The sequence below is a fragment of the Chiloscyllium plagiosum genome, unplaced genomic scaffold, assembly GCF_037043375.1.
Source record: "Chiloscyllium plagiosum isolate Xiang-an unplaced genomic scaffold, Cpla_swu_hap1 HiC_scaffold_10, whole genome shotgun sequence".
NCBI classification, from domain to species: Eukaryota; Metazoa; Chordata; class Chondrichthyes; order Orectolobiformes; family Hemiscylliidae; genus Chiloscyllium; species Chiloscyllium plagiosum.
This window is the reverse complement of record NW_028270148.1, coordinates 33,314,111-33,337,572: the sequence shown is the minus strand read 5'-3', so window position 1 is coordinate 33,337,572 and position 23,462 is coordinate 33,314,111. Positions and strand designations below refer to the sequence as shown.

The window sequence follows — 23,462 nt, the reverse complement described above, 5'->3', positions numbered from 1 at the left end:
ATTCAAATAATTAAGAGCATGTCAAGTTGATCTGCCTGGATCAAGCAGATTTTACAGTGAATTAGGTATGTAGGTTGGTGTATGAAAAAGAAAATATATTAAAAATTTAAATCTCAAAACAGATGAATGATATGCGTATTGACTTTAAAGTTAACTGAAGTGTTATTATTAACCAAAGCTCATGAAAAGCAAAAATCAAATTCAAAATATCAGTTTTTCTTTGTCTTTTTAGATCCAACTGGCATGATTAAAGTTTGATTACTTCTGTATTTCAGATATCACTTTTAGAGTTTAATCCTAATTTTATTCGTTGTGTGCAATTTAAATTTACCTCTTTGAGAATTTTAGGTCAAATCTTTACACCTGAGGCAAATGTGCAGAGTCAGGAAATTTCCAGCTGCACCTGCCTCCTCATAATGAAAACCCAACCAATCGGGCTGTTTCTCCATAGCCACGTTCAGCGAATCTGGAAGTTTCCCGTTTGTCGAACCCTGCCTTGTGAGAAACAGCTGCAAATGGAATTGGGCCTAATATGCCTGGAAACAGTTCAGAGACAGCCACAGGAGATGTTGAGTGCTGAGATGGCCTGAGATGGTGACTTTATCCCCAGTTGTAATAAAAGCAGGTCATTTAGTCTTCACAGCCTCCTCACACTCCCACCCACTCTACATACCCCATTCACGACAACATGCTGCAACCTTCCACACCGATCCCCCTCCATGGGCCCTCCCACCCTTCCATACCCATCAACCCAAACCCCTGCTGTTCCTACCCCTCATGCTGACCAATGACCTCTACTCATCCTCAAGGCTTCTTATCATTCATCAGTTTTATACTCCACTAACTTACCTCACTTAAATTTTTTTTCTGAAAGGAAACAGGTGAGATGTGATCCCATGTGACTTTTAATATCCACCTAGGGACAAAAGGATTGTCAATGGTCTTTGCAAATTGTCTGTTAACTTCCTCGGTAGTTCTGTTGATAATCAGTTGGGAATAGATGTCCTTCTTACTGTCATTATATACCTGAAATAACAAACATTCTTTATCTGCAAGTTTTTAAATTAGCATCTCCTTGCACGTAACATACATTGAATTCCAATTATAATCTCACTAATACACAGTAAGGATTCAGTAACTGAATGTTTCAAGATGCAGTTTAATAAATGCAGAAATGTTATATCATGAAATCATGGGTGTGTTATTCTACTGGTATGGTTAAAGTATGACCATTTTCTAACCACCAAGCCTAAAGTAAAGAGAGTCTTATGTCATTCAGGATTTAATTGTTGTTTTGTCAGGAAACCTTCCAAATTGGAAAACAGACCTTTGTGTCACTCTATATTTAACCAGGGAAATTTGCAAACTGGAGCATGGTTGCCCATTCCAGTTTAACTTTAAAAGCATACATAAAAGTACAGTAATAAAATGATAGGAGGTTCTTTCAGGTAGTGCCCCTGCCTCTGAGCTAGACATTCTCAGCTCAGTTCAAGTCCTGCTGCAGGACTTGCAGACCATGGAATGAGCACACATTTCTCAACAGGTAATCAGCCTGCTAATCCTTCCTGACTATTCTCCAAAAGGGCTACTTAAAAGTGTCATCAACTGCTTTCTGGTGAACTGTTGCCTGATTGGCATGACAGAGTGATTGAGTTGACGCACAGAGGATAGAAACAGAGGGAGAAAGAGGAGGCTGAGGAGAGCTTGCAGTATTTGAGGCCTTTTCCACTTGAGGTCTTCCAGCAGCCTGCTTAGTACTTCATCCTGGCACTGCCCAAGGGGCTGCAGCATGATTGCTAACAGGCTTCTGACCTGCAGTTGACAATCCTATAGATGGTCTTGCAGGATGACTTTGTGCAGCTCTGGGCCTAGAAGGCCAGGCTTTGAACTGCACCATTTTGCTCTGGGCAGTCTGGGCTGGTCACCTGACAAAGGTGCAAGAGCAAAGGCACTGGTAAGGTAGCTGGAATGGGAAGGCAAACTATTCATTGTCAGGGAGGTGACAGTAGGTTTGTGATTCACAGAGTCACTGAGAGGAGGCTGTCCCACAGCATTATCTGAGTGTGCAGAAAAACAAATATGGACTACCAAATAAGGCCATTTCCACACTGCTATCTGCAGCCATTATCAAATACTGAATCAGTCCGTACTTCCATTGCAACACCCTGATGTTGAATGATTTCTGCTTGGTAATGGAAGCTGAGACTTAGATCATGATGGTCTGGTCTGGAAGGACCGCCATGCAGTAGCTCACCACTTTCATGTTGTAAAGTATGGGTGCCATGCTCTGTGCAAAACCCTGTGCCAAGTTGGTTCTGGACATCTCCTTGCTCCATCACAAAAACCACCGTTTCCTAGCAAGTCTGCCAATTAATGAACCAAACATTTAATTGCGCATGTCCGTTAAGCTTCAGTTCTGCTGAGTGCTGCTCCATTGAAGTCCTCATTGGAATCCACTGCAGCAGAGCTCACAGGTAACGAGGGCCTCTAGCGGGTTGGCACCTGAGTCACTATTTCCATCTGCCCTGTAGGCCACTCCTGCCCAGTGATTCACCCTCTAAGCTGCAGTAAAGGATTCTACCCACTGAGGCTTTGACCTCGGGTTATAGTTTTTCCTACGAGTGGAAATACCTTCTCCATGTCCACTCCATCCAGGCCTCTCAGTATTCTATAAGTTTCAATCAGATCACACCTCATCCTTCTAAACTCCATTGAGTACAGACCCATCCTCAACCGTTCCTTAAGCTCATGACAAATCCTTCGTCCCTGGGAGCATTCTTATAGACCTCCTCTCAAACCCCTCCAACACCAGCACATCCTTCCTCAGATATTCCAAATGCTGCCTGACCAGAGCCTTATACAGCCTCAGAAATACATTTCTGCTCTTGTTTTCTTGCAGTAGCCTTCCTAACTGTCAACTAAACCGGCATGTTAACCTTAAGACAATCCTGAACTCGGACTCCCAGGTTCATTTATCTTCCAGGTTTCCCAACACCTTTACTCCATGTAGAAAGTAGTCTATATCTATTCTTCCTACCAAAATATATAATCTCACACTTTGCCACATTGTATTTCATCTGCCACTTCTGTGTCCACTCACATAGCATGTCCTTTCACGGCCTTCCCACTTCCTCAACATGACCTATCTCTCCACCTATCATTTTGTCATCTGGAAACTTAGCAACAACACACTCAATTCCTTTGTCTAGACCATTCATGTACAATGTGAATTGTGGTCCCAACACTAACTCCTCAGAATTCCACTAGTCACTAGCTGCCATCCTGAAAAATCTCCTTTATCCCTACTTTCTGCCTTTTTTTTAATCTATTGCCTATCATCCCGAATTACCCTCAAGAAAATTACTGAAATTGACGCAACCTCCAACTCGTTGAGACTCCCAGTGGTCAGTGCCATGGCTACGTGCTCCCATTGCTTCATGATGGTGGAGGACCATGGGAGATCCTCACAACATGTAATGAAAACAGCCCACACAGAGGTTCCAAACTGAACTAAGGGAGAGATAGCACTGTTTCCCCTCTTTAAAAAGGCATGTGGCCTGCCTGGATATGATCCTAGAGCAGCACCCTCTCCAGAGAACGGTCAGTGACTGCTAATATGACCTGACAGACATTATATGACAAAGGTGGTTTCTCATGTAATCTATCATGTCTACACATCCTGCACTGATCTCACCATTTGGGTCAATTTTAGCTCTGCATATTGCCTCGGAGGCTCAGATAATTAATTATAATAGGCTTTGATTTGCCACCCTTCACTTTGCTTTAGGCAGTTAATCCAATTCATGCAAAATGCCTCAGGATTGTGAGGAGAGCTGGCAAGGAGGTTGGTGTGCAAAATTGTATGCCACAGCCTCTGATCCTCACCATGAACTGTTTAGAATGCCTGCTCCTTGCTATCTCTGCCACCAAAGCAGCCAGTGTCTTGTTTGAGATCTCTGGAGCATGTTCTCACCTCTGTTACACCACTCTCCTTCCTCCTCGTACTCATTACCACAAAAAATACTAGCTGCTGCTCCAGCCACGTACCTCAGCCTGAAAATGTGCAGTCTGGCTGTATCCAGTCAAGGCTACATTTAAGTGGTGTTAGATTTGATAGTCCTAAGGCATGCAGTCATACCTAACATTGATGGAAATAAGCAAGAAGAATAAAGTTGCTGTGCAGCATGTCACAGAAGCAACAGGCACTGGTTTTTTAGCACTTTGTAGCCCCGTGGCTGTTTTCAGGGTCTCCTAGTTAGAAAAATGTACCCATTTAAAGAAAAGACAAACCTGATATAATAACTTCCCATTTCCAAATGTGAGGTCAGCATCATCCCAGAACACAGCCAACATAGGCACCGTTTCATTCCCGTCAAATCCATTCTTAAATGGGTTTGGATATAAATAATTCTCATTTGACTGAAAATTCTGAAATTGAATCAGGCCATTATCTGAAAACTAAAGTAGAACAAAAAATACAAGTAGGATTACAATTTTCACATTTTGTAATTTAATACTCCTGATTATAAACTGTATACAGAGAATAAACCAGGATCTGATTGATGAAAAACTGAAAAAAACTGCAGATGCTGGAAATTAGAAACAAAAACAGAAATTGCTGGAAAATCTCAGCAGGTCTAGCAGCTGAGGAGAGAAACAGAGTTAACATTTCAGGTCCAGTGATCCTTCTTCAGAACAGTTCTGAAGGAGTGTAGCTGTACCCAAAACATTAACTTTGTTTTCTCTGCACAGATGCTGCCAGACCTGCTGAGTTTTTCCAGAAATTTCTGATTGATCAAAATCAGTTCTTCATTTTTCATTTAATACATATATCCAAAGGGGGATCATAGGTTGCCTAATCTTAGACACTGTCAAACACAAACTACCCTTTGTATCTTTGAACCTTCTTTCAAAAACATTCATTTGATAATCAAAAAATATTTTGCATCCTATCTTCAAATCTAATAGATTAAAATGCAAAATGTTTGTATTTTCCACTTTAAAGAAATATGGTGAGGTATGCCTAAAGTGGTATTGGGATTTCTGGACTAAGGAAGGGAAGATTAGATCTATTTCCTTTCTGGTATCCTATCCTTTGCAATTTGCTGCAATATAGATTTAAGTGGATGTGAAAGAGGACAGAATTGGGATTGACTATTCAGTCCTCAGAGTCAGGTAGGCACATGCCTGCAAATCTGTATCCCCATGTAACTTCAGAAGAGCAGAGGACAATTTGTTCTTTTAAATATTGCTTCTTAGATTGCTGAAGATGGAGAGGACATAAGCAACAGTTATGGTCAAGCAGGACATGGATTTTGGGATAGACGCACATACATTGCAATTGAATCTTGGAATTGTGGTCAGTGAATTTTCCCACCTCTTCTCTTTGCGCCAAGCTGGTAGACCAAGAAAAATCCCTCACTTCACTTATACGCTTTTCGAAGACACTGGAAACCCTGTATAAGTTTCATTTTGGCTTTCTGAAGAGCCAAAACCTTTATTCAAATAAAGTAATTGTCCCCTTGTGGGAGTCGGTTATCTTAATTTGCCAATGTGGCCATAGCAGAAGTCAAAGGAAGTAGGCCTCTGGAAGACTCCATCCATTTTGGAGAACCTCATCAGCTTAGATCAGGCATCCCTTTTTCTGCAAAAGCCCATTGTTAAAATTTGGGATGGAATCTATGAGTCTAGACTGTTGTTTTTGCATGCCTGAATGAAATTTACTGAATGTGAATTGAGTGGGTTCTATGGTAGATATTCCAGCTACTCCTCAGTTTACTGCCCAGTTGGCAAAGATGTAAACTGTATACAGTATACATTGATGTGATTTCAAGTTTGTAATCTCATTGATGAGTTCAGGTTATTGATGTAAAAGGAGGATTTTTCGTTTTCTTCACAATGTTATTTAAGCTCCTCAATTAGATTGCTGCCTTGCAATGACAGATCTACAGTATTCTCTGAACATATTCTTCAATGGTTCAATGGCACTAGCTATGAATAATTGACACGCATTTAATAATTGTCTGTCACTGAAAATCTCTAACACAAAATGCAGATTCCCATTGAGAATTGCTCCCACAGTGACCATAACTAATGGACTTTCCAAGTTACTTTTTTTCCCTAGGATTTGGCACTCTGAGACCTCTTCATTGTAAAATCAAACAGAATTAAATCTGGAAATTGTTTAATGTTCAGCAAATCAAAACCAAATATTACCACTTTATATCCCAATGTTGTGATCTACTGTTCTACCAATTCTAAGCATTTCTAAAAGTGTTAAAATCCATATATCCTACTTATTCCCTATCAATGTATACCAGAGGACTAGAAATTCTTTGGCTGAGCTGACCAGACATAATTGTTTTCCAAAAGGAAAATTAAATGTTTTTGTTACATTCTCGGGCCTCAGATAATTAACCGGAAGCTAACAAGAAAAGATTTAATATTTAGATCTACTTACATATATCCTATCCCAAATTGAACCAAGGAATGGAAATCCCATGGGAGGAACAATAAAGGGGGAGTTTACATCAGCACCTGAAGCAGATACCTTTAAGTCTCCAACAGGCTCACCATGCAGATAAAGCACACTTTCTGTGGAAATAATTTAAATTCGACTATTGATAAAAGAGTTTTATACCATAACAATGAATATATCTGTAGTATGTGACTGCATTTTATTATCTGCTTTTTAATACGTTCCACAGATTCAAACAGTCAATGCCAACATTTCTGAAACCTGAGGATAAACTAACAAATAGATGATTAAACTTAAATTTAACTTTACAAGGTAATAGTTTTGCACACAGATATAGTTCACACTTTTTAAGATATTCATTTCACTATTCCATAGACTTTCATGTCCTATGGAATTTCACCCCTCCATAGGCTTTAACCTATCTATAGACTTTGATTCTTTGTGAAATTTTGCCTCTCATGTCTTTCATCTCAACCTTGACTGAAAGTTACCAAAACCTATCACAAATTTAACTGGCTGAAAAATGAAGGGCTTAAGTCCAAAACGTTGACAGTTCTGCTCCTCAGATGCTGCTTGACCTGCTACGTAGTTCCAGTGCCACACTTTTTGACTCTGAATAATACTTTAGGCAGTTTCAAGAGCTCTGCAGTTGTAATCCACATCTTATATCATGGCAAACTTTAGCAACTCAAAACACGTTGTAATTTCTCACTTGATACAAGTTCTGTACACATGTTGACTAACAGGACAACTATGCTCTAGTCGTTAAAAATGTGCACCATGATTAAGCTGATTTTAATAACAATTCTAGCTGAGTTTGTGCTTCAAGAAGAGAATATATGACAAATTGGTGAAGGACAGAAGCATTTTAAATCAAAAAAGGATAACAAGTTCAAAATATAATTAGGGAAGAGGTGATTAAAGTTGTTCAACAAGTACACATTCTCAAAGCTGGAAGGTTTGGAACTGAGGCTGTTTTGAACTTCAGAGTTGGCAGGTTCTGGGTCAGGTGGTGTCAGTTTCAGCTGAAGCACAGGAATAGACTGACACACAGTGGTCAAGTAGATAACAAGTTTATCTTCCAAGTAAGTTAATTTTCACTGAGTAATTCTTTTTTAATTAAAAATGATGCATGGCACATTCTAAAAGTGTTCAGGCAACTATGGTTTTGAGACAGACAGTTCTGAGAAAATGCATCTGTATGGTAAGAGCTATTAAGCAGTAACAAGTTACATTTGGACAGAATCAATTAACCATAGAATAGATTTTCAAGGTGTTATTGAAGAGGTCTTATACATTAGGATTGTGCCTTTTAAAGCAGCAGAGAGAACTGGGTAAATATCAGAAGCGAGGAGTATTTGTATGGCTATGAGGAAAATGCAGGAGAGTGGGACCAATTGAATAGCCCTTACCAAATAGCTGAGACAGGCATTGTGGGCTAAATGGCCCCTTTCTGAGCAGTATCATCAACAAATCTATAAAATGCAGATTAAATATTTAAATACCATTAGCCACAATAGTTTAGTGCTAATGTCAGTGAACTCAATAATGAGAGGTCACGCTTTCAAGGTGAGAGGTGGAAAGTTTAAGGGGGATACACGCGGCAAGCACTTCACACAGAGGGTGGTGGGCTTTTGGAACGCATTGACAACAGAGGTGGTGGAGGCAGGCACGGTAGATTCATTTAAGATACGTCTGATTAAATGCATGAGTAGGTGGGGAGCCGAGGAATACAGATGCTTAGGAATTGACTGACAGGTTTAGACAGTACATTTGGATCAGCTCAGTCTTGAGGGCCGAAGGGCCTGTTCTTGGGCTGTAAACTTTCTTTGTTCTTTGTTCTAACTATTAATTCAGAGAACAGTGCTTAAATCTCAAAACTGCTTGAAAATGTGAAAGCAGCTTGATAAATGTTTAGAAATAGAGATGGTAGCAACAAAAAGAAAGTGACTTTGAAGTTGCGAGAGTGTCATAAAAACTGAAATGACTCTCTAATATCCATTAGGAAAGGAAACTTACTGCTCCTGGTTTGAATTAAATTAAAGTTGTTATTTAATCCACCATCCATTCAAGCAGTGCGTCTGATGATTAGAAATTGTTATGTAATACTCTTTCCTCATGTTGCCTCTGGTCAATTAGCAAATCACATTAAATCTGTGTTGCCTAGTTATTGATCCATCTTAGAATCCCAGCAGTTGGCCATTCAGCTCAACGGATCCAATCCAACTCAACCCTCTGAAGAGTAACTCACCACACCCATTCCTCCTACTGTACATGTACCCCTGACTAATGCACTTAATCTGCACATATCTGAACACTATGGGCAATTTAGCATGACCAATTCACCTAACCTGCACATCTTTGGACTGTAGGAGGAAACCAGAGCACCTGAAGGAAACCCACGCAGACAGAGGGAAAATATGCAAACGCCACACAGACAGTCGCCTGAGGTTGGAATCGAACCTGGGTCCCTGGTGCTGTGAGGCAGCAGTGCTAACCACTGAGCCACTATGCAATTGCTTTTATTCAGACCATCAGAACCTACAGGATTTTGAATATCTTGATTAAATTTCTCCTTTATCTGCTTCACATAGCAATGTATTTGACTTTTAACTGCCATTTAAAGTGGTCCAACAAACCTATCAAACCACCAAGACATCACAATGTTTCAAGAAGAAAACTTACATCTTCAGGAAACTAAAGACAGGCAACAAGTGCTGGTCTTGCAAAATAGAATCATAGAATCCCTACATTGCAGAAAGATGCCATTCAGCCAATGCCACCTCTTCTGAGTATCCCACCCAGACCCCCTGTATTTCCCACATTTATCATGGCTAATCCACCTAGCCTACACAACCCTGGATGGTACGGACAATTAACTAACCAACCAACCCAACTTGCGCATCTTTGGACAGTGGGAAAAAGCCAGAGCACCCATCAGAAACCCACTCAGACACAGGAGAACATGGAAATCCCATGCAGAGAGTCACCAAGGCTGGAATCAGGTCCTTGGCACGTGAGGCAGCAGTGCTAACCACTGAGCCACCTTGCTGCCTCATCCAAATGCTAAAATTTAAAAATTTACTACATTATTGATCCACTGACATTAATTGTTCTAATCCACTGCGACCTAATATCCCATCTATTAGAAGTTAAGCCATCTGATAGAATATTAGCTGAAATCATTTAGGTATGTTACTCAAACAAGTAAAAATTAAATTTCACATAAGATCAAAATTAAAGCATTCTTGAAATGTCAAAGAAACAATCTCCTGAAAGGATAAATCATATTTGATCAATTTACTACCTCTGTATGTTACAAATAATATCTGATACCTTGGTAGGAATCAAACATAAGGATTAGAATGCTGTTCACAAATTGCTTAAATGTCATACTTATAGCTGATGTCTCAAACTACTATTAGCAGTGACATAAATAATGCAGTGACTCACTGAATAGAATCTGGTTGGTACGAATCAGCTTTCACGCTGTCCTAAGTTCATATTGTTTCGAAGAGCAAAAGCTTTTACCCAAATGCAAACCAGTATTCAGGCATGTTTAGGTTACTAGAGAACCTCCCCATCCCATTAAGTAATCAGGATTATATATTTCATGGAATGAAAAAAGTATTACAAAAGGTATGTCTTGTTGCACAGTGGGAGTGTCCCTACTCCTAGATCAGGAGACCTGGGTTCAGATCCCATCTGCTCCACAAGTCTGTAACAACATCTCTGAATAGGTTGATTAGAAAATTGTTTTTTTTAAGAAACATTGCAACTTGCCCAAAAAAGAACAGCAACAGGCTCCAACCCATTTAGGAATGAGTGTGAATATCCTATGTTATCCTGAAATCTCCATTTGTGCAGAGCAGTAAAGAACAAAGAAGTTAAAACTTTACTTTTATATTTGTTCAGTGGAAACTCATTTCAATTTTTAAAAAAATTATTCCAAGAAACTTTTTAACTTTCCTGACAGCTTAGTGCTTGGTTAGTCACTAGAGTAATAAGTCGTACACACTGGAAAAGCTCAAGTCTGACTTTTGCTCTGTCATCAGATGTTTTATGCTGTCTGGGATAGCAGCAGGACGGATAGATGTAGGTGTCTCAGAGTCACCAGAATTTCTATTCTTGACAGGTAACCCCAAATGAAAATTGCACTCCTGGGTGTTGTCAGGTAAGGATAGGATCTGGCCTGGTTTTGGGTAATGCCAAGGAGTGAACTGCCTGATAGCACTGTCTGTCTTATGCATGAAGAATGCATAGTGAGGGCTTTCTGCTCCTATGGTGCAATACTCTAACGAGTTGACATTCTCAGGAAAGGAGTGAAAATGGCAAATGGAGTGAATATTTAGAACGCTAAAATTTTCAAACCATGTCACATAACAGTAAATAAATTCACATTATGCCAGCTATAGATGACAATAAAAAAAGCATTTCTTCTCCAAATTACAGTGGCTTGAAATTCTGCATACAATTCTTTTCTATAATTAACTCTATGACCAAAAAATTAAGAAGTTAAATATATCTCTGACAAAATTCATTCACAAGTTTGTCTTTCAAGAACTATTCAGTCAGCTGACTTATTAGATGTAAATCTTACATCAACTTATCTTTATAATGGCAATAATTAACATTTCATTATTTGACAAAACATAAACTATTAGATATAACACACCATTTGCTATCTGTGGATCACAAGTGTCATTGGACGAACAGATGCAACTGTATTTCCCCTCTATATTTCTGCATTTGCCATTTGCTTGGCATGAACTAGGTGGAGAACATTCATCAATAGAAGTGCATGCTTGTCCAGTGCCAGTGAATCCTTGATTGCACACACAGTAGTAACTCCCTATGGTGTTAATACATGAAGCTACCGAAGGACATGCTTGATCACTCAGCTGGCATTCATTGATATCAGTGCATATCTGTCCATTTCCTATAAAGCCTTTCTCACAAGAGCACAGATAGGAGCCTGGAGTATTTATACAATGAGCAAGGTGGTGGCAAGTCATTTTCATAGGCGAACATTCATCAATGTCTGTACAGTGGAATCCATCTCCTACAAAACCTGACTTGCAGACGCAGGAGAAAAAGCCAGGTTGGTTGATGCACAGAGCATTCAAGTGGCAAAGAAGGTTATCTGTCAAGCATTCATTAATATCTATACAAAGTGTTCCATTATCTGAAAATCCACTAGCACAGCTACACTGAAAAGATTCAACTGTATTTATGCATATCTGATCTTCCCGACAAATTGTATTGTTTGAACATTCATCAACAGCGCTACAGTTATGGCCATCTCCAGTAAAGCCAGAATCACACAGACACTGATAGGAACCCTGTGTATTCAGGCAGAAAGCATTGGTATGGCACATGTTATCTGCACTGCATTCATTAATGTCCAAGCACTCAGTCCCACTTCCGATAAATCCATCCAAGCATTCACAATAATACCAACCCAGATAATTGATGCAGCTGGTATATATGTTGCAGTCGGATGAATTTGTTATACATTCGTCAATATCAATACATTCAGTCCCATTGCTTTCAAAACCAGCCTCGCAGTGGCATTCAAATGAGCCCAATGTATTCATGCAATATGAGTCAAAATGACATATGACAGATGCATTGGACAAAATGCATTCATTTATGTCTTCGCAATATAACCCATTTCCCACAAATCCTTCATTGCACTGGCATGTATAAGAGCCTTCAGTGTTAATGCAGGAACTATACATGTGACATAAGGTCTGGTTTTGAATGCACTCATCAATATCATTGCACATGGTTCCATTTCCTTCAAATCCTGCCCTGCACTTACAATAGTAGGCTCCAATAGTGTTGTTGCAAGTTGCCTTTTCATGACAAATTGAATACCCCAGAGTACACTCTTCAGCATCCATGCACTCTGTTCCATTTTCTGAACACTCATCAATATCTGTGCAGTTAAAACCATCACCAACAAAGCCAGTTTGGCAGACACAAAGAAATGAACCAAGTTGGTTGATGCAATTGGCATCTGAATGGCAAAGGAACATATTGATCGAGCATTCATCAATATCAACACAAAAAGTTTCATTTTCTGAAAATCCACTGGTACAGACACATTGAAAAGAGCCAGCTGCATTAATGCATTGTTGATCTTCCTGACAAATTGTGTTGTTGAAACATTCATCAACATCACTACAATTCTGTCCATCTCCAGTAAAGCCAGAATCACACAGACACTGGTAGGAGCCTTGCGTATTCAGGCAGGAAGCGTTGGTATGACACATGTTGTCTGCACTGCATTCATTAATGTCCAAGCACTCAGTCCCATTTCCGATAAATCCATCAAAGCATTCACAATCATACCCACCCAGATAATTGATGCAGCTGGCATATATGTTGCAGTCGGATGAATTTGTTATACATTCGTCAATATCAATACAATCAGTCCCATTGTTTTCAAAACCAGCCTCACAGTGACATTCAAATGAGCCCAATGTATTCATGCAATATGAGTCAAAATGACATTGAAAAGATACATTAATCAGGTTGCATTCATTTATATCTTCACAGTATGACCCATTTCCTACAAATCCTTCATTGCACTGGCATGTGTAAGAGCCTTCAGTATTAATGCAGATACTATACTTGGAGCATATGGTGTCATTTTTAAGACATTCATTTGTATCGTAACAGAGAGTCCCATTTCCTTCATATCCTGTCCAGCACTCACAACGATAGGCTCCAAGAGTATTGTTGCAAATTGCCTTCTCATGGCAAACTGAATGGTTGAGAGCACAATCATCAATATCTCTGCAATCTGTTCCATTTCCGGAGAAGCCAGATTTACAACTGCAATAGAATGAACCTTGAACATTGATGCAGTTTGCATTCGGATGACAAATAGTCTGCTGGTGACATTCATTAATGTCCAAACACAGCCCATCAGCAGTTAGAAATCCTTGTCTACAGCTACATAAATAAGACCCAAGGGTATTGTTACAATCTGCATTTTCATCGCATATAGAGGTATTCTCACATTCGTTAAGATCCACACAATTGTATCCATCTCCATTAAATCCTATGTGGCACTCACACTGAAATGAACCCTCTGTATTCTTACATGTGGCAGAATCATTGCAGATGTTGATCATGTTGCCAAGGACACATTCATCGATATCCCAGCATTCAGTTCCATTGCCAGTGAACCCATGGGGACAGATGCAGGAGAAAGACCCAGCTGTATTGTTGCACATAGCATAGGGATGGCATCCTCCATTGTGACTTTGGCATTCATCAATGTCTATAATTTATTATTGAAATGGATAGTATGAGGTAAAATGAACACAAAATGGACAACAATTATTTTAGATTCTTGTTTTAACGTATAAAGACCTTCTGTAATCAAACACCATGGTGATACTTCAGAAGCTGTTGCTTAAGACAAGTGCAAATAAATCATAAAATTTGGGCAAATTAATTTTGGTGGAAGCAATTAGAACACAAAGTTTATATTAATATATATGTGTGATTGTGCATTTGTTAATGATTATGACATATTCTGTGATGTTCTTTTGAGTTTCTAAACAGTAATTCTTTAACCCATGTTCTCGGTCCAAGCTTTGTAATGACCTTTATGTCTTACTCTAGCATGGGGTGCTTCTGCAAATCAGGCATTAGCCAAGGGTTGCTTTATCAACGATATCGTTGTGACTGTAAATGTGCTTCCTTGTTTTTGCATGCTCTGTTTTAGGCACCTCATGTGAATGAACTAGCAGTAAGCAATAGGGATGAGGTGTATGTTAGTCACTTAATTGTAAATGACTTGCAGCTCAGAATGTAAGGGGAAGCTGTTGTTGGCAGGAGGTGGGGTCAGGGGTTTGGAGGGATGAAGGAAGTGGTCTCTTGATCTGCCCTAATCTGTGCATGATCCAGGGACTCTGAATGGGTTTACAATTATTTGGAGCGACAGAAATTATCTTATACTAGGTTGACATTTGTGCATACCTGTTCACATCTTATCAATCCCTTCGCTCAACAGCATAGTTTTTGTCCTCACTTCAATGTCAAAGCAACTGAATCTCTAACAATTTGAATATATCAAGCTGTTTTGATGTATTATCCTTAGACCTCATACAGAAGGATGAATGCTCAATAATAATTAATACTAGTTATTGTTTGACACAAGGTGAGTCTGAAATTACAAATAATCATAGCATGGAATTTTTTGCATTAGATCCCAGGGTATCTTTAACTCATTCCTTTGTAATTTTTGAATTGCATGATTCAATTATATTTAATACTAGAATGGTGATTCATTTTACTGGGGAAGGTGGACAAACCAACAAAAAGTAAAAATGAATGTTTTCATCATTCAGTAATGATTAAGTGGAACTGTTTAACCAAGTGCAACATTTCTAATGCATGTGCAGTGACTTAGAGCAGCATTCTGAACTGCAAGCATTAGAGTTGGCATATGCATCAAACCACTAACTGCATGTGGAGAGATCAAAGGACAGAAACAGCTCAGCATATTAAGAGTGCAATGCATAACAAGATACTGGAAAAATTTTTAATGCACAGTCAATTCACTACTGTGTTAAATAAAGTTTCACTCTTAAAATAGTTTGATGCCAAAGGCCAATATAAAACTATGACTAAGCACATCAGAGAATATCCAAGGCTTTTAGTACTACATTGTCACTACTTTAATTATAACATATCATCTCAACCTGGCATCTGCAGGAATCTTGTAACATTAAGTTTGTGACAAAAGTAAACTTACCAGAGCAATTTTTCCCATCACCAATAAAACCACTCAAACATTCGCACTGATAACTCCCTATACTGTTGATGCAACTGGCAAACTGGTGGCACTTCTGCCCAGCTGTGGAACATTCATCAATGTCTGTTGTTCCAAAGAAAATTAGAAAGTTAGTATAGGAAAAACTTTACAATAATATGCACAATGTTTCGTCCTTGTGTCCACCAAAAGTTACTTACTTATTTTGGCATTTCGTGGCCCTCATGCCCACCAATACTCTCCACTCATCCTCACTGACTTTTGTAGCCACTATGCCATGCGATTTTAAGATTTATAAATTGGATTGCTGGCCCTGAACCTAAGTGGAATAATGTGGTGCTGGAAAAGCACAGCCGGTCAGGCAGCATCCGAGAAGCAGAGGAGTCGATGTTTCAAGTATGAGCTCCTCATCAGGAATTCACGAAACCTCAACTCTCCCGCTCCTCGGATGCTGCCTGACCAGCTGTGCTTTTCCAGCGCCACACTTTTTGACTCTGATCTCCAGCATCTGCAGCCCTCACTCTCTCTGAGCCTAAGTGACTGAGGTTCCAGTGCTGGTCTGGATTGCCCCATAAACCATCCACTGAGCCCACCTGAAGCTTCACCTTAATAAAGGCCAGTGGTGACCAGGCATTAGAATTCTTTAATCTACGTTTGCAGTACGTAAGAAGCTTTAAATGGAAGTCACATCTATACTTAGGCTAAGTGGAGAATGACTGAAGTTGGAAGCTTTTTTTTTAGATTAGATTACTTCACAGTGTGGAAACAGGCCCTTCGGCCCAAAAGTCCACACCGCCCCGCCGAAGCGCAAACCACCCATACCCCTACATTTACCCCTTACCTAACACTACAGACAATTTAGCATGGCCAATTCACCTGACCTGCACATCTTTGGACTGTGGGAGGAAACCGGAGCACCCGGAGGAAACCCACGCAGACACGGGGAGAACGTGCAAACTCCACACAGTCAGTCGCCTGAGGCGGGAATTGAACCCGGGTCTCTGGCGCTGCGAGGCAGCAGTGCTAACCACTGTGCCACCGTGCCGCCCGTGAATTTGATATTTAAAGAAATCCAACTACAGCTGTCTGGGAAAGTGTTTCTAGACTTTTTCAATTTCCATTTTCCATCAGAAAACCTAGAACGTCTATAATTTGTCTGTGGATTTGAGGAAATTCAATTGGGAAATTTCTGCCTGCGCTCACAATGTGAAGCAAGATTCCCAATGGACAATCCTTTGCCACTAATTTTCTGCTTAAATTGACCTTGTTTTTCTCCTTTCCCAGGAAAATACATGAAAGCTTAGAAGAATGGCACATCCTCATGGAAGTCTGTTATAAGGATTAATTTAGGCATTTCACCAGAGTTGGCTTGAAATGGCACTAAGATGGCATAGTGGCTACAAAAGTCAGTGAGGATGAGTGGAGAGTATTGGTGGGCATGAGGGCCACAAGGGCAGACAGATGGGCATAAGTTGGTATTAGGGCTATAAAAAGAAATGGTTGTGTGCAAATGGGCATAGACTGGCACAGGGGTAAATAAAAAAGGTCATTGGAGTGGTCAGAGAAGCATTAGTTGGACAAAGGACATGAGGTAGCAGCATGAATGTAGCCAAGAGAAGTATAAGAGGGTGACGAGTGTGTGTAAGGAGGGAAAAGGATGGAAAGATACTTTTGGGTTTATCTGTTTTTAAACCGAGTTGTATAAGTGCACTGAGGCAAGCTTTCTACTCAAATAAAACAAAGAAGTGCAGATGCTGGAAATCTGAAACAAAGCAGAAAGTTCTGGAGAAACTCAGCAGGTCTGGCAGCATCTGTGGAGACATAAACAGAGTTATCATCTCAGAACTGAAGGGGGCGTGACTGTTTTGGTTTCAGACTGCTCCAAACCCACCAGCCTCCACTGTTTCACCAGTCTGTCTCCCATCAAAACACACCACCTTGGAATGGAAATCTGACTTTGTGGGCTAATTTTTCATGGGCCTGATGCGTGTAGCTGCAAACCAACCTGATCTCCCAGCAGTGAAAATCCTGGCCTAAAGTAGCAAATACCAAACTCCATGTCCACTGCAACCTCCACATCTATGTTATTCAGATGCGGGAAGGAAATTGATGAGCGGATTTTGTGACAAAATCCTCTTTTCAATTCATTGACATCCACTAAAAGCATCTCTTCCAGCCACCTCCATATGCCCAACCATTCCTGACTCTTTTGCAATTGCTGTTAAAATAGAGATTGTATAACGTTTGACAGACTTTATGACAGGTGAGGTCCCAGAATATCAGCAATCTCATTGCCACCATGGTTAGTATGAGCGTTAAAAGTATTATCAAGTTCAACGAAAAGTACGAAATGGTTAAAACTGCTTGTCAATTTCAAAGTTGCTGAAAATCTATTTTGTGCATCCTCAGAAATTAACTTCTTTTAAGGGGTAATTTAAATAAGGAGATTTATCTGCTGAAATGGTTGATATCAGTGTTCTTGAGGGAGGTACTCAACATTGATTCCTTTTTTTAAAACGATGTACGTTAAATCAGTGCTGGAGAGTGATTAGCAATGGACAGGGGCAGATGAAAAGGGAGCCCAAATATCTGCATGAACTGCCTAGTCTGCTTTACACATTTTAAGTGGCACCATTGTGATTGATGCCAATGGTAATGGGCAAATTGTCAACACTGTTGGCTGTATGCTATAAAGGGGATGGTGTAAGTGCTGGCAATTCTATGAAGTTTTGGGTGGGGGGGGCACGGGGATAGCATGCTAAAACAAAACATTGTGAAGCGTAAAATACAAAATAAATAAGAACTATATACCTATGCATGAAGATCCATTCTTACTGAATCCAGTTTTGCAGACACAGATGTACGAGCCAGGCATGTTTATACAAGTTGTATGATCATCTGGGCAAATGTGTTTCTCCCTACATTCATCTACATCAACACAGATTGAATTATTGGTCTGAAATCCAACATCGCAAACACATTGATACAAGTTGCCAGCACGATGGCACAGCGCTCGATCATGGCAAGGTGGAATGCACTGGTTACTCGGTGACACACAAATGCTGTTCACTACAAGAGTACCATTAGAACAGGAACAAACATATGATCCCAATGAATTGATGCAAATGGTGCCTGATGGACAAGTGTTATTTAGGATGCATTCATTTACATCTTCACAATGCTGCCCATTCTCTCTGAAGCCTTCTTGACATTGACATGTGTAACCTCCTGCTGTATTGATGCACAAAGTGTTTGCTTGGCAGATTCCAAGGAAGTTGCATTCATCCACATCTTTGCAGAATAAGCCATTTCCTTCAAACCCAAAATCGCACTCACAGATGAATGAGCCAAATGTATTCAAACAAGTGGCATTCAGATCACATGGGTTGCGGAGACATTCATCAATGTCATTACAACTAATGCCATTTTCTTTTGAAAATCCAGATTTGCACTGACATTGATAAGATCCCAAAATGTTGAAACACTGCTCATTCATTTGGCAGGGTGCACTCATTAACTTGCATTCATCAATGTCTGTGCAAATGGTGTTATTCACAAGTTCAAATCCATCAAGACATGTACAAAAGGAAGATCCCAGTGTATTTATGCATGTTGCATTGTTCAAGCAACCACCATTGTTAACTTTGCATTCATCAACATCTTCGCACTGTAAGATTCCATCACCAGAAAACCCTCTTTTACACGTGCATGTGTAGGTCCCAACTTCATTTGTACAAATGCTATTTGAATAACACCCTCCATTGTTTATGAGACATTCATCCACATCCTTACACACTGTACCATTTCCAACGTAACCCCTGTTGCAGTGACAAGAGAAAGATCCTTGGAGATTTTTGCAGATGGCGTGACTGTCACAGACATCAGCATCACATTCATCAACATCGACACACTTGCTGTCATTCAGGATGAAACCATTGCCACAACTGCAGTGATAGGAACCTTCTGTGTTAACACAGGAAGACACAGCAGGACAGTCTGCAATCTCATCACACTCATCAATATCAGAACAAGCAATCCCATTGCCTGTGAAGCCTGATTTACAGTCACAAATGTAGCTGCCCAAAAAGTTCTGGCAGTTTGCTTGAGGATGGCAATCGTTTATGCTAGCACACTCATTGATGTCCACACACGTCAATCCATTGCCTGTAAATCCTGTCTTACAGCTGCATCTATAAGAACCTGGTTGGTTGATGCAGTTAGAAAATGGACTGCAGACCTGACGAGCACACTCATCAACGTCTGTACATTTGTTGTCATGTGCGTAGAAACCTGTGGAACATGTACACTGATACGAGCCTGGTAGATTCTTACACCCTTTCCATCCATGTACTGATGAACAGATTCCTGGGATCTCCACACATTCATCTCTGTCCAAACACAGATATTTACCATTTCCTTTATATCCTGCTTTGCAAGTGCATATGTAAGACCCAAGAGTGTTGGTGCACGATGCATTCCAGTGACAAATGCCGGGCTTTGTGCACTCATCTATATCACTGCAAGTAAACCCATTTCCAGAGAACCCCACTTTACAGTGGCAAGTCCGGCTTCCAGCTGTGTTAATGCAAGTGGCACTAATGTGACAGCCACCATTGTCAGTGATACATTCATCTACATCATTACAGTCAATTCCGTCTCCTGTGTACCCAGGTTTACACTGGCAATTGTAAGCACCTGGACTATTTACACAAGCTGCCTTTGCATGGCATTCATGTACATTGGCTGTACACTCATCAATATCTGTACACTGCGTGCCATTTCCAAGGTACCCTGCTTTGCACACACAGAAGAAGTTTCCGTCAAAAGTAATCTGGCACTCTGCGTGCATGTGACACACAAGGTCAATGTTCCCACAGTTATTCGCATCAGCTGAAAAATAATACCTTATATTAAAATCAACATTTTGTGTTCTCTGCATAACATATAGCAATACAATATTGCTGTATAGAAATCCGTAGCAAAATATTTTATATTCAAGTAACAGCAGTCAAATATCAAAATACTTAATTTCATTCTGTGGATAAAATTACAATTAGCTGCAATTATCATGGATGTCTTTTTGATCAATTTCTCACATGTACCGGACAAATTCAGAAGTGCAAAACCAATGGGTATTGCGCTGAATTATTTTGAAATAAAATTAAAAAGTTAAAACATCTAACACTCCAGTCCTTGCCCATTCTCCACATGTTTCTAAGTGCTGATTTAGAGGACCCCTTTGTTCTGCTTTGGAGTGTCCAGAAAATGCTGGTGGTGAGACTGGAGACCCATTCCATCACATGGGCAGAGCAGGCTCAGTGCTTTAAATAGTAGTTCATTGAAAGGTTGATGTAGGGTTTCCAATGTAACCCCTGTTGCAGGGTTTCTGCTTCCCATTCCTTGGCCTAGGGCTGAGTAAAGTTATTTTCCAAAGTCAAAAAGTGTGGTGCTGGAAAAGCACAGCCAGGCAGGCAGCATTCAAGGAGCAGGAGAGTTGATGTTTTGAGCATAAGTTCTTCACCAGTAATGTGAGGTTGGGGGGTGGAGGTGGCAGCAAGGGGGCTGGGGGAATGTAGTTTGGAATGCAATAGGTGGATGGAGGTGGGAGGTGATGGTGATAAGTCAGGGCAGAGAGTACAGTGGATTGGTGGGAAGGCAGATGGATAGGTAGGATAGTTCAAGAGCGTGGTGCTGTGTTGGAGGGTTAGATCTGGGATAAGGTAGGGGGAGGGGAGTTCAGGAAACTGGTGAAATCAACATTGATCCCGTGTGGTTGGTGGTTCCTAGACGGAAGATGACACATTCTTCCTCCAGGCATCAGATGGCTAGGATTTGGCAGTGGTCAAGACCCAGGACTTGTACGTCCATGGCGGAGTGGGAGGGGATGTTGAAGTGGTTGGCCACAGGGCGGTGGGGTTCTTTAGTGCATTGTGTCCTGGAGATGTTCTCTGAAGCATTGGCGTCCTGTCTTCCCAATATACTGGCAACCACATTGAGAGCAACAGACACAGTAGATGTGGTGTTAGGACATGCAGGAAAATCCCTGCCGGATGTGGAAGGACCCTTTGGGGCCTTGGATGGAGGTGAGAGGGGAAGTGTGGACGCAGGTATTACACCTCTTCTGGTGGCAAGGGAAGGTACTAGGAGCAGAGCCGCATCAGATAAAATCAGTGGTCATTGCTCTTTCAATTTATAAACTAAGGTTAATTATAAAGTCATTGGCATCTTGCCTCTTACCTGCTAATACTGTGCTCATCCAAAATAATACTTTGCTCAATATAGCAGTGCTATAAAAGAGAAACATTTGAGAATGTATTATTTTTGTATTCTGGAGAATGTACAGAATTTTACAGAGAAAAGTTATAATTGTTAGGTACTATGTCGAACAATGCCATGCATTACTCATTATTATATCTTAAGGTTGTTCACAACTGAACTCTGCTTCATAATGTGTCATACTGTGGCACAACAGGACCAGCTGATATCCTTGCTTTGTAATGCATGTATCTACTATTTGCTGTCCCATTGGATAGGTCTATATTGATGGCCTTAGGAACGCACACCTCTAGGCCATAATTTGTCTCTAGCAATGGCATTTCAACCCCTATGCTCCAACTAACCTCACATATTGAATATATGTTCAGCCACAGAAAGGATCTTGTCCTTACCCATAGCTGTCACCCTTTCTGCTTACCCTTATGACACCCCAGCTAACCCATACCCCTGACCACCTTACCACCAATCCCATCCGCATACCATCCTGTCCCCTCACCAACCTATCTGTCACTCTGTCCCCTTGCTCATTTCACTGGCACCCGATCCCATCACCTAATTGGCTGACACCTTAACATTTTGTCCACCTGCTACTGTGCTCCCTCACCCACTCACCTTTCACTCTCACTTTCTCTCCATAACTTGTCAAAGTACAACTGGGACTTTTAAACTCTGGAATAACGCATCTCCTACTATAAAAAGGAGACTTGGGTTTGGCTCCTGCGCTGGTCCTTTGCTGGGATGGAAGGCTTCCTGAACAAGTTCTGAAGAGGTCAAATTCAGAAGTTTGGGCCAGATGCATGGACCTCCAGGAACAAGGTAAATAAAAGGGAATGCTGTGGCAATCCAATGTGATTCCTCGAAAGATTCAGTCCTTTGCGTTACTAAATTACCCAGACCACACAATGAGCCACATTGTGAAACATACTTTCTTTCTTGATTTTTCCCAATGCTGCCAAAGTATTGGAAATGACTGCAAGAATTCAACATGATCACATCAGTGGCTATCACCAGTTCTTCCCATTTGTGATAACGCGTCCATTCTCCTCATAGGATTTAGGATTTAAGAAGTTTGGATCAGTTAGTTTAGATGGCTCGAGAGTGGTGCAGAATGGTACCAACAGCACAAGTTCCATCTCCATGGTTCCCAGATATTTGACTCTTTGACTTGCCCCACACCTGACGTGAAGCGGTCTCCTCAAGTTATGTAAAGAACTGTCTCTTTCTATTGTGAAGAGCTGTTTCAAGTGCTTTGAGGGCCATAGCTAAGAATCCAGTTGTTACATTGGAAAAATACTGTGTTCGATATTACAGATAATCACCTCTTTAATGACTCACCGTGTTTTGTATTCTTGGGAATCCATCAAGTTAGAAAACTTTAAACATCTGTACAGATTTTCACTCCAAAACTTCGACACTTACAGCTTTTCCAAGTGACGTTTGAAACGCTAGAATCCACCTACATGCTGAGAAAAGTTCAGACCTCATTAACTGATATGTTTTTAAACTATGAATAAAAGGTCATCAAGTACTTTGCTAGGGCACCCATTTTCTGTCCTAATCCTAGTTATCTTAACAGATCAGGCTGGTGGGAAATTGAACTCTATCGTATTCAGTTCCTGAGAGCTTTTAAATGACCAAATTAGGATCTATGACATGCATTGACGTTTCCTACTGGAAGTGCCCTAAACCCCATTTCTGTAAAGGCATTTGTGTGCGCACATATCTAATTACCACCAGCAGGAGATTCTAGTATCAATCGACAGGGAACACCGATTTGACACCAGTGCTGCCATTTCATAATTTCACACTGTAACCAACACCAACTCTTAACCTCCCAAGACATTATCTTTTAGTTTCAGGTTGGTTTCTAGATTGTTGCTTCATATTTTTGGTGTCTATCCATTATGATTTAGG

The 23,462-nt window shown here is 40.5% G+C and overlaps 3 protein-coding genes across 3 annotated transcripts in view; all 3 read right to left on the bottom strand.

Annotated features, from left to right (window-relative positions):
* Window positions 1-11,588, bottom strand: part of LOC122553176 (mucin-4) — a 95,272-nt gene extending 83,684 nt beyond the window's left edge. Inside the window, exons 1-4 of the mRNA XM_043696763.2 lie at window positions 11,154-11,588; window positions 6,461-6,594; window positions 4,291-4,458; window positions 850-1,026 (exon numbers count right to left, since the gene is read on the bottom strand). Coding sequence (XP_043552698.2) covers window positions 850-1,026; window positions 4,291-4,458; window positions 6,461-6,594; window positions 11,154-11,499 — 825 coding nt within the window. The 5' untranslated portion in view covers window positions 11,500-11,588. The remainder of the gene's footprint in view (window positions 1-849; window positions 1,027-4,290; window positions 4,459-6,460; window positions 6,595-11,153) is intronic.
* Window positions 11,513-13,762, bottom strand: LOC148148934 (uncharacterized). Its single transcript, XM_087990999.1, has 2 exons — window positions 11,555-13,762; window positions 11,513-11,519 (listed from the first exon to the last, which is right to left on the bottom strand). The coding sequence occupies exons 1-2, from the start codon at window positions 13,723-13,725 to the stop codon at window positions 11,513-11,515; spliced, it is 2,178 nt and encodes a 725-aa protein (XP_087847125.1). The 5' UTR covers window positions 13,726-13,762.
* A 4,313-nt stretch (window positions 13,763-18,075) lies between these two features.
* LOC148148933 (uncharacterized) lies at window positions 18,076-23,011 on the bottom strand. Its single transcript, XM_087990965.1, has 3 exons — window positions 22,884-23,011; window positions 21,510-21,559; window positions 18,076-20,162 (listed from the first exon to the last, which is right to left on the bottom strand). Exons 1-3 carry the CDS (start codon window positions 22,907-22,909, stop codon window positions 18,076-18,078), a joined length of 2,163 nt encoding a protein of 720 aa, XP_087847091.1. The 5' UTR covers window positions 22,910-23,011.
* Between the last annotated feature and the right edge of the window lie 451 nt (window positions 23,012-23,462).